The 12134-nt window shown below is 38.3% G+C and overlaps 1 protein-coding gene across 11 annotated transcripts in view; it reads left to right on the top strand.

The window, feature by feature from the left end:
- Window positions 1-12134, top strand: part of LOC132196420 (disintegrin and metalloproteinase domain-containing protein 23) — a 233040-nt gene that overhangs the window by 172021 nt on the left and 48885 nt on the right. For all 11 annotated transcript variants that reach the window (XM_059619045.1, XM_059619048.1, XM_059619044.1 and 8 more), the window contains 2 exons: window positions 896-952; window positions 9557-9717. In XM_059619045.1, the coding sequence (XP_059475028.1) occupies window positions 896-952; window positions 9557-9717 (218 nt within the window). The remainder of the gene's footprint in view (window positions 1-895; window positions 953-9556; window positions 9718-12134) is intronic.

The following is a 12134-nucleotide window of genomic DNA, read 5'->3' as shown; positions in this document are numbered from 1 at the left end:
CAGTGTCTCGCAGAGGGTAATCCGGGGCTCAGCAAACTCGATCTCGGCTGCATTCTCATTTATCCGGGCGTGCCGCCGATGCAAATGACCCCGGGACATGCCGTGCGCTGGGTTCTTGGTGGAAAAAAAAAACGATACACGGCCTCTGGCTTTCCAGAAAAAGGAAACCGCGCATCGGCCGAATGGGAAAAGTGTGCGACCAGAGATTTCTTCACCACTATTGAACCCAATTTGAATTTTCGTGAAGTGCCTGCCCAAGTGAAAAAGACGACGTAAATTTATATTACTGAAATTTGATTTCTACTGTTACTTTTTTTAAACTGGAAATTACGATTGCCCTTTAAGGGACTTTAAATTTTAATTGAAAATTTCGTTTGCACAAGTGTTGCGAAATGATAATCAGCAGAGCTATCCAAAGCTCATCAGTATCGCCAATGTGAGAATTAATTGACAGTTTAATCTGCGTCGAATAAACACCAATTTCACAAACTTGCCAATATGCGTAAATTTGTGCGAAACGGATGCGACCCATCCAAACACGATCGATTCGCGCCCTTCCCCCTCCCTCCAGACCGCTTGCTCTCTCGTGTGTTTCACCGCCCGGAGCCGTTTATTGTTTTAGTTAATTTGACTAGGCGAGGCGGTAAATTAGCGCGGGGGCTGCGCTGCCTCTTGCCATAAAGATAAGCGGGAGCAACCGGAACCGTCTCTTGGCGCGATGATATTGTTGTTATTGTAATTCCGCCGCTCGCTCTCGCCAATTAAAGCTAGATATCAAAAGCCTTCAGGAAATCGCTAATTATATATACCAGCGCACTAAATGTGCATCGCCTCCGGACTTTTGTTTATTGGCAATCAATTTACGCGACTAATGAAATCGGTTTGTTTGTTGCAGAGACGGACTACGCGTTGGATGATTCGTATTGGAATGAGGAGACACCGTCCACGAGTGGTGAGTTTTTTTTCCATTAATTAAAACCAAATAATCAGCTTTATTTACTTTTCGTATTGATCAACCAAAAATGTTTGAAACAATTTGACGCAGAAATTTGTTTCACGGATCTTTTATTTTTGGAATTTGACATTTCTCTTTGTCCTCGACTATTTTGGGATTCCTTTTGGTATTTTTTTGCTAAAATAATGGGCGTTTTAGCGCGTTGGGCGTGTCGACGGTTCAGGTTAGGCCACCCGCACGTCCGCTCCACTTCGCAAGTTGCCTACGCAATCAAAGCCCAGGCGCTTTGCTCGCTCGCTAGGCTACAAATTTATGCTGATGCATGGAAAGGGGCCGGCGGAGCAAGTAGTGCGTTGTACGTACGCGCGCGCCGACGATTTAAATTGTAAATTCGCGTCGAGAGAAGCGTCGGCAAACGGACGAGCCGACGTAGATGAATGCACTGAATCGAAAAACCGCAAAAAACAAGCACGGCTTTGCAAATGTGTTGCCTTGCTCTGCTGTTGAAAGAGACGAAGCGCATTTGGAAGGCTTTGTTTGCGAATAATCTAGGAAATATTCACCCCGCATAAATATTTCGCTGTTGTAGCAACTAACATACATGCAAGAAGTTTTTACCGTAATTATTAAAAATAACTGCTATTTCTTTTAAATTAAAACTATTAAGAGTAGAGGCTAATAAATGTAATGTGTATGAGAAGGAAAAATGAAATTAATTTTTAGCTCAGAACAATTAGAGTGTAATTAAGAACTTAACTGTCTCGACATGGAAAGAGGTCGTGCAAATATTTACTTACCATCAGTGAACTCTCTTGGCGTCTATTATAATCAATACTGGCAGTGTGACTATTAATAACGAGAGCCACTCGCTATAAAGGATCAAGTGCTTTTTTACTTTATTACTTTTTTAATTAAAAAGCCAGAGCTCTGTATTCAACACAGAAGTCTAATATTAAAATTAATTACTAATCAATCAGCTCTGCTCACAAAGTTTTGTATCTTAATAATACAAAAGAGAACAAACTGAAAATAGTATTTCATAATTAGAAAAAAATAAACCTTATTCGAGTTAAATTAATTTCTGATGTTAATATTGGCATGAATTTGATGCACCTGTTATACCAAACAACGTTGGCAATAACTCTGGCCCGGTTCCTAAGTCAGCCTTGCGCGCGAATGCTGCAAAAGCGGAAATGAGCGCGGCAGAATTCGTTCATTCATTAAAGGCAGAATCGTGCCCGGCTGCAGATTCTATCAACAGCTGCGTCAGCGAAAACGACTCGTTTATTTTGTGTTTGCATCGGAAAATGGTTGCATTTTCCGCAGCCAGTGCATCTGCTGACGCGGGCCCGATTCTGACGTTCATGATTGATTGGAAAGTGATTTGCGTTATATCTAGGAGAGAAAGAGAGGACAGCAGAGGCCTGGATCTGCGCCAAGAGCACACCTATTAGGCGCCCGAGCTGGAACGCACACAGCTAGAGATTCTTTTTTCCAGGGTGAAAACGTGGACAGATCATTAGTGCTGAGTCGCTGCTCGAGGATAATACCGTGAGCAGCGACACATTGTGAAAGATTTTTTCTGAGTGAGAGCGCCTGTTTTTAAGTTTAAAGTGCATGTAAGCTTCTTTTGAACTGACAAAAGGTTTTACCGGTTTTTGGAAGCAAAAATTTAATAAAAAAAATTTGATAATTTTCTTCATCTAAATATCAAGCAAAGTAAGCAATTTTTTAAAGAAATTTTTTTTTTAATTTTTTTGTGCCTTAAAATAACTTTTTTTCCAGGAGTTCGCAAAGCTCGAAAGTCAACATGCGGGTTGAAATTAGTAGAGGCAAAATCAATAGTGTACAACTCCACCATGTTGCTCGGAAAACATTTATTTTGCCCGAAAAACAACATTTCCCGCCCAGCAGGAGTTCACAAAATGCAAATCAGTCCTTCGTTGGTTCCCTCGTTTTCCACGCAAACTCCTCGTTCCCTCTAATGCCCGCCGGCGTGAAAATTAATTATCGAGAGCAAAAAATGTTGCCGCGTGACATTTTTTCCATGCTTTAAGCGGATAGCGTTTCGTTTTGCCGCTTCAGCGCTGAAAAAGTTTGATTAATTTTGAATCCTGCAGGGGTTTTATTATTTAAATGTGGCCGTAATTATCTTGGGGCCGATGCTGGTCACGCGCCGACGGCTCTACTGTCGTCGGCGTACGTGGTATTTCATTTCACACAAACGCACTCAGCATAAGCCAGGGAACGTGATTTTTAATATTAACGCCGGGATAATAATTTAACACGCATGTGTGAGTTGCTCCCACAAGGGTTAGTATCGCAATATAATTTTCAACTGCTGATTGAAGCTGCTTTTTTTCAAAAAGTTGATAAACAGTAATAATAAGCTTTGATAGTAGAACAGAAAAAAAACAGAGAGAAACGATTGAATTTATTATGACGTCCATATTAACTGGGTACAAAAACTTTTTCTTTTCAGGGAAAAATATGAAATCTGTTGCAAGTGGTTTAGATAATTATAAATTCAAAATTTAGTCAATAATACAATTTTTTTTTAACTTAAATTTTTGAATTGATATTCCAAATTATGCAGAAAAACACATGCATGATTTTTGCAACAAATTAAATGGAATTTTCAGTCAGCTTTTCACTTACAATGGAAAAGTTAATAGTTAATTTTGGAGATGCATTCGCGAGCACGTTTGAGAAATGGTTCGCGCAGAGAATGAATGGTTTGCATTAGAACATCTGTCAAGCGTTGGTGCTGCTCTTATTTTATTTGCGTCGTTCCCTCCTGCGTCATTTGTTTCGCGGCGTGGCCCTTCTTAAAGAGAAAGTGGCAGGCGAGAGAGGAATTGTCAAGGCATCAACACCGCCAAGACAAACGATGCCAGAGACACAAATTCCTCTTGTTCGCTGCATTATCTAATAGTTCACTAGAGCAACGCGTCTCTCTGTGTTTGCCAGCAGCTTTGTCCATACAATGGGAGGCCCATTGTGCGGCCGGCAACAAAATGGAACACGCTCGAAAATATCAAAATCGGCCCGTCTGCTCTGGGCATCGCTCGAGATTTCTGGTCGCCCGGCAACCGTCCTGCTTTTTGCAGCGACGACGGTGTCGCCACTCGTCGTGACAAACGGCCGTAGTTTGGTTGCCGCCTTTTTACTTGGGCGTATTTATGCTGTTGCTCTCGCGTGAAGGCCCAATTCGTGGTCGTCTGCTTCTTGCAAGGAAAAAAATATACGGCTTAAAAGCGTTTCACCTCGCCACTTGAGATTTGCCATGCCCGGCCTGGGAATGAACTTTTTAACAAGAAGGGCTCTTACCACGAGTTTTATTACAATCGGAGATTCCACAAAACATGAAAATGCCTCCTCCAAAAGTGATGTGGCCACAAAAACTTCCACTTGCAAGAATGAAACTGTTTTTGCCTTTTCAATTATTGTTGAATTACACACATAAGCAATTTTGATTATTCACATAACAGTCCGTTGCTATTACCTATAATTTATGTATTTCAAATTTAAAACAACTTTTTTTTCTCTTCTTCCTCAAATTTAAAATTTTTGTATTGGCCGAGAATAACAAATAATAATAATAATTATAAAATGAGCCTCAAAAATATAGCGAGAATAAAAAAGAAAAGTTTGAACTGGAAGATTATGATATTGACTCCTCCTTCTAAATATGTAAAATAATAATTTATCTTACATCTCATTTTTAATGAAAAATTGTTTATATTTTTGCCTCGGAGTCAAAATCTGTCCCATACCCTTTGACTTTCTATTCACAACATTAATAACAATCGCCGCTTTTTATCCAACACAGAACTTCAGCTCGCTCTTTGGCCAAAGTTATCATATTTCGCTTTTAAGAGTATTCAAAATATGTTTATGAAACGCGATCCTTTTGTGTCACGTAAATCTAAAATTACGCCGCCTGCATTTGGGTGAAAAGCAGCAACTGTGGAGGCCGCCGTTTGAAACCGTGATACTGTCGAAAGAGCTGAAAGGTAAAATCTCTATTTCTCTCTCTCTCTGGTTGCTCTCGAAAGAGAGATGGAGATCGGCGGCGTTGGAGGCGGATTGCAAAATGATGATGCCGTCAAAAGCAGCGAGTGTGCATCTGAGGAAGGAATAAATAATACCGCCGAACGAACGAACGAACCAACGAGAAGGTAGAATGTGTCAGCAGCGTGTAATGAAAAGTGTTTGTTGATCCTGCGGCTCGAGAGCGGCTCCCGTTGGTTCGCTTATCTGCGACTGCATATCATCAACGGATCAGCCGTGGATGTGCGCGTGAATATTCAGATTAGAGGAATGTGTAAAATATCGCCTGCTCTCGCGAAAGAGCTTCCGAAGCTGCCTGTTTAACCAGCCATTAATATTAATCCAAGCGCGTGTTCGCAACACACATATTCTCTCTTGCTCGATTCGCGGCCTGCACAGAGACAATCTAATTTCCATGGAGTGCGCTGAAAATGATACGCGTGGAATAAATTATCGCCGCCGCACGCCTTCCTGCCCATAAGTATGCAAAAAGTGCTTGTTTTAGACGGGCGTGGCAGGATGTGATGTCTCTGTTACATCATAATGATGTCACTTGCAGGCGATGTGTGCAGATTGATATAAAAAGAGATAAGACCAACTCGTTTTTTTCTCTGGATTTCCATTTCAGGCAACCATATTTAATTTAATATTAACTTACAAAATATTTTTCTTTAGAATAAGATATTAATACTCATATTGTTACCTAAATTAACGTAAAATGCACAATCATAAATGACAGAATTCAACATGATCTGTGATTAAATTTTCATTTTAGATAATGTGAGCATATTAATCATGATTTTTTATATTTAAATTCCACTAATAAACTTTGTTTACAATTTAATTTAAAAATATTTTATAAATTGTTATTTAAAATTCTACTAAGCTGTTGTATTCATATGACATTATATTTAAAAAATAAAAAAATTTAATAAACGTTAAAAAATAAATCAGTTAAAAATATACATAAAATTTAAATTTAAAAAAAAAATATATCACAAAATGTTATTGTGTGTATTTATGTGTACAAGCATGTTAACATGTAAATTTAACACAATAAAGAATAGCTTTTACTACAACTAACAATATACAAAACACAACTCTTCATGTTTTTAATATTATATGTGAAGAATATTTTTTAAATATTAAACACTGATAAATTTTACAAATCTTATATCTAAAACTTTAAACTGATTTGATAGATCAAGCAAAGCAACCTTTCCAAATAAGACAATGAAAAATGTAAAATTTAGATAAAACCTGATTCTTCTAATTGTATGTTTAATACATTTATATTTTGGCATAGATACTAATTTCTTAATTGTATAATTTCATTTATTTTTTTAAACTGTTCACCTTTTTTTCTGTTATTTGTGTGAGTAAATGAGTGCCATTTTTGCATGTTTTTCAAATCGATTTTCCTTGTCAGTTCGTTTGTCAGATCGGATCAAGCCCGCGGCCGCGCCGTCGAGTGCGCGAGTGAGCAAACAAGGCGTCGTGTCACCGCCTCGGCGCCTGCAAAAACCCTTTATTAAATGCGAAATTAAAAAATATCGATTCGCCCCGGCGCGCGCTCTCTGCGGTTTTTGCTCGGGGCTGCTTTTTCCAGCACCCCGTGTGTACATATATGTATGTGTCCCGTAATATATGCCAGCGAATTTTCTTGGGCGAGAAAAATAATCATCGCGCGCCGTGGCTGCCGCCGACGTCGGTGCACAGACATTCTTGCTGTGTCAAAAACAGACCCTTTGTTTTGCGCACGATTGATGATCGGCGGCCAATTTTCTGATTATTCGCGCCTCGCGAGACCCTGATGAATTTTGTCTCGATCGTTATTTGCAAATTTTTTATCAGCGCCATAAGAAATGGAGCTAAAAATAATCTGTGGATAGGAATAAGAGAAATAACTCAAAATAACTGATCACCTTTTTCACTTGTTTATGGAAAATAACTAAAATGTCCAAATAAAGACGAAAATAAATAATTTTTATATAAAATTGACAGCTTGTCAATTTGGAATCACCCAAAATTACCTTTTTAATGATAAATTAACGACAATTTATCATTTTTTAAACTACCCGTTCAGAGATTTTTTTTTATCTTTTATCACTTACTGTTGGTTTTAAAAATTCCACCTCACATATTTTTATAAAAAAAAATGTATTTAAACATTTAAAAATATACATAATTTTTGCAAAACATTTTCTCACCTATTTGCAACCTATTGCAACCTAACAGTTGATAAAAATCACTAATAAAGCACCTATTTAAAATTACCTCTTTTCTGAAACCTACAGCATTGAATATTAAGTAAAAATCTGAAGCTTAAAATTTAATTTAAACTTAATTTAAATATTCGATACAATTTACACATTTTATAAAATGCTTCACTTTCATTGATTTAAATTTAAATTGAGTAATTCACAAGTACGCTCTTGTATTTCAGTTTTTAGATTTTTATGAGTTGCAATTGCTGGATGCAATTTCCCCGTTTCTTTCGTGGAGAGATATTGGGCCTGATGGTGAGCATAGCGTCTGTGGAAAAGTGTTAATTATTGGCGTAGGTCGCTACTTTGCTCACGTTCGGATAAGAGGCACGCAGAGGCTGGCGAACTGGCAGGCCACTCAATTCATTTCACGCTCCGAGTGGGGCTTACAGTGCCGAGAGGATATTATATAAATAGCCGGGAGAGGCGAGACCGACCGACCGAACGGTATCGGCCGGGGATGATGAAAAATGTAATGAAATATCACTCTGGAGAGCGTGTAAGCGATCGGCGCGGCAACTTTTCGAGCACCCTTGACTTAATCATTTCACGTCGCGTGTTGTCTTTTATTTAATATCAATTTACACCCGTCGTGCCAACGTGTGCTCTTCCAACAACGCCCAACGTGCTCTTTTTTTATTTCCTAACTACCGCCGACGTGGGTCCAGGTGTCGATTTCTGAGACTTCTTTTTCTGCTCACGTGCTATACCGTCGTCTCTAATTGCGTTTGCCCGGCTATGTTTACTGTTATTTAGAAAAGGAATGAGATGAGAATCCAACGAGGAAAAACATCTCTGGTCCGTTAATGAATCTTTTTACCTTACCATGACAGCTAGAAATCGCACTTTTAGTAACTTTAAATAAATAGAGAAACGATATTTTTATCAAATGAAACGCTTTTTTACTACTTTCAAAAATTAAAATTGAAAAATATCTCCTTACAATTAAGAATTGAATACATCGATTTAAATTTAGAATTATTAGAGATTGATTTCCTAATTTCTAAATTAATTTTGTCCGTGTGTCACTGGCGCCCCTTTGACGGTGAAATTTGCATAAAGTGTGCCTGTGACGTTTGAAAGTTAATAAATTCCTTTGTCTTGAACTCACTCAGCGGGACAGGCAGAACAGACTCACCTGGCCCGGGCTCCGTCCTCAGGTCGAATAATCAAGGAGAGCTTCTAGCTCGTCGAGCAAGTGGATGCAATATTAATTAGTTCCTTGTTGAGTGAGAGAGAGAGACTGGCTCGAGCGTAAATACGGCAGAACAACGAACGTCCCTATTGTTTTGCTGCCTGCGTGCACGCAGAATAATTAAATTGTCGTCGTTGACATTTAATATTATAAAGACGCAAACACGACGAGCCTCCGATAATTACGCGCGTGCTGCCGCCAGCGAGGCAAAGCAAAGGGCTTCTGTTTCTCGGCGGGGGACTAAAATTAGCGCCGGGTAAGGGAAATGCAATGTTGATGTAAACTTGGGTATTGAGATATTGCCGGCGAACTGTTTGGAATTCAGTAGAATCAAAGGTCTTGGGGTAAGATCAAATGTTTTAACATGAGAAGACAATATGGAAATACCATTTATATAAATCATGTAGGTCAAACATAATGGTAGATTGCTTTTTTCATAAAAATAACATGAAAAAATATGGGTTTTTTTAATTTAAAGTCAGCTTTTCCTCGAAGGGTTTTGTGAGTTGTTTATTGTTCAATAAAAACAATATCCTGCTCCCTTTTTTTAAACACTCAACAACTCACCTCAAGGAAAAGCTGACTTTAAATTCAAATCACCATGAATCAACCCTTGACCGTGAAATTCTACTACAAAATAATTTTTTAATCCTACATAAATAATAAAAATTAACTTTAAAAATCTTTAGTTAAAATATATCTTTGGAAATAAAAACATTGGATTACTCCACCAAAGATTTAAATTTAATGAATTTTGCCTAAATCCTAGCATCAAGACCATCAAGTCTAACATTTCATTTATTTAATCGTCACTGTTATTCTACACAGCACAAAATTAATTAATAAACCATAACTCCTTTTAAGTGCACAGGGAAATGGCTCCCACAAAGCATCTCTGTATAAAACCATTTCCTCCAACGCACTGAATACATTTTGGTTCTGATTTGAGTTTAATTGAAGTCGTCGCCCAGGCTTAGACCGCCATTCTAACGAGGAAACAATTTCCAACATAAATTTGCGGTTGCCCTTGTTGTTAATCATTTTCCTCGGAGTTTATTTTTTAAAGTGAGATTTTCCTTGTTGCAGGCACCAACACCGACGAGGTGGAGCGGCTCCTCCGCGAGTACCGCCAAAACCAGGAAATGGTGCGAAACATCGGGGCCCACTACTATCAAATCATCTACCCGGTGCAGCTGAGACACCACGAAAAGATGGGCATTTCCACCAGAGAGATCGGAATTGGAAAGGTAGGAAACATTTTCAGTACATATATAAATTTTCTTCAAAACATAAAAGTCAAAACAATCAAAAATTTTGGGAGAAAAATAGGCACACACCGATAGTATGCGATTATTTTGATTTTTTTCTGTCATAAGATCAATTTATGTACCAAAAAATTTCAGGGGCTTTTTTGCTCCAATACTTATAGAATATTTGTCACAATTAAATCGTCGTCAACGTGCTTAATGATCCGTCCATCTACAAGAGAACAACTTTGCGGTCCAGAAATAACAAGTCAACATTTTTTGTCCCATTTTTCTCACGACTCTGAAAGTTTATCCGAAAGCACAAAAGTTTTGCAAGCACTCTCGGATAATGATGGCAGGAAACGTTCTGCAGGTTGTCTCTCGGTGATAAATAAACATTTGGCGTTTCGAGAAAGGTAAACAGCAATTATCCGAGTCGGATTCGCCGAGGACGATAAGCGCGTGGGAGTTGATGATAGAAATGTTGCGCGCCGAAATCGCGATTAATCATTTGGCTCCTGAGGCGTCTCGCTCCTTCTCGCCCGATTGATTGATAGGGAGTCAGACTGTCAGCAACGCAGCCGAGTAATTAATCTTGTACTAAACACAGTCCTACTATACACGATGAAGAAAACACGGCAAAAACACACTCATTTGCCGCCGCATAATCTCGCGTCTTTGCTTTGGCCGGGGAAACGAAAACGGTGCAGGTGCCTCCCTCCGATCCCTCGCAGATCGTCCAAATTCTTCCTTATCGCGTTCTATGGGGCGTTTAATTTAATGACGGCCGTTGCTCTCAATGTAGAGGTTTATCCGACGGGGAGGATCTCGGCAATTCAGCAATTCTTTTTTGGCTTTCGACAGTCAATATTTCCCGCTGGCTAAGGGAGGAAAGAAACTTGATGTTTTAAATATAAGTTAACATCATTTTAAATAAAGCTTTATAATTTTAATGTTAAAAATATAGTTTTCGGGAATTTATTTGAAATTTATGAAAATGAAACAGCAATAATATATTAACATATTATTAAATATAATATTAAATCAATTTTTAACTTCATCATCAATGGGATTTGTTCAGTTTAACATCTTATGTTGTCTCTTTTTTTAAAAATGGAATTTAAAACTTCTGAGCGTGCCAACTTATAAAAAATTTAAAAATATCTGATCTTGTAAGTTCTGAATTGCTAAGCGCTAAAAGTTTGATAACTAAAATTTAATGAATAAGATAGCAATTCATATAATTATTTGTAACAATTTTTCAATCAAATCATGTTATAAAAAGTAAGATTTTAAATTATCAGGTCCCAGGAATTGATTTAAAATGCTATAAAAGAAAAGTAGTTTAAATCTTGAAAATGCCTCGCCAGGCTCAACTTTTTTCTGGCAGAATCAATTTCGCGATGCATGAAAGGCGCGGTTGATGTAGCTCTCAGCATTGGGAACGTTGTTCCTTTTGCATGGCCGCGATTTCACATCAGCCGAGCCATTCAGTGTGAAATTGAATCTGCGATGGAAATGAATTCGCGATGACGACTTAATAAGCAGGGCGGCTCCGAGTCTCTCTTGCTCCGGCTCTCTGACATGGAGCGCAATCAGAGGCACTCGTTTGAAAAATATAACTACACTCGCACGCGGCCCCGTCGCCGAGGCAATCGTGCAATTGTGTCACGCGCCGCACACACATGTAATAATTTATTTTATTATTCCATGCATACTTTCCAGCCAATAAAGCAAATGCCCCCGACTGCTGTGACGGAATTCGCTTCGGCTTGATCGATGAGGATTTATTTGAAAGTACAAAAAAGCAATGAATGTTAATTGCATGTCAAATCGAGTTGAAATGAACGAATTTTTTGCTTTTCTTGCTAATGGAAAAAAAATAATCTTTTCAATTCAAATTCTTTCGAACCTTTCTATTACTTACTTTTCTTTTGTAATTCTTTGAAAAGCCTCTCTGAAAATTAATGTAATTCTGGTATAATGCCGAACTTGACAAATTGCTCTCAGGATTTTGTAATAAAAATTTCTCTCTCATAAAAGGAGCTGCTTAGAATTACTTTCTTTAATTTAAAAAATATGCTCTACATTATTACTGGAGGAATGGAATTCTTTTAGCGGCAAAATAAAATAGAAAAATTCCTCTAACATCCAGGCAGTTTAATTTTCTTCGAAGAAAATTGAAATTTAAAAAATTCCCATACCCTTGTACCCTCTCAAAGTCTGAGATAATCAGCGTCTTGGCGAAATTTCATTCCGTATACGCGAGTTCCTTAAAAATCGATTAGCTGGATTTTCAGAGTATTACATCCTCGAGATTGCATTCTCAACGGGATGCGCCGGCGAAATTGTTTTCAGCGGCAAAAAGCGGACGAGGAGCGGTAAATAAGGCTGCGCTCGACGAGAATCAGCAGCAG

The sequence above is a fragment of the Neocloeon triangulifer genome, unplaced genomic scaffold, assembly GCF_031216515.1.
Source record: "Neocloeon triangulifer isolate White Clay Creek 2 clone unplaced genomic scaffold, ASM3121651v1 ptg000012l, whole genome shotgun sequence".
NCBI lineage: Eukaryota > Metazoa > Arthropoda > Insecta > Ephemeroptera > Baetidae > Neocloeon > Neocloeon triangulifer.
Note: the sequence above shows the minus strand (reverse complement) of the source record. Positions and strands in the feature narration are given on the sequence as shown.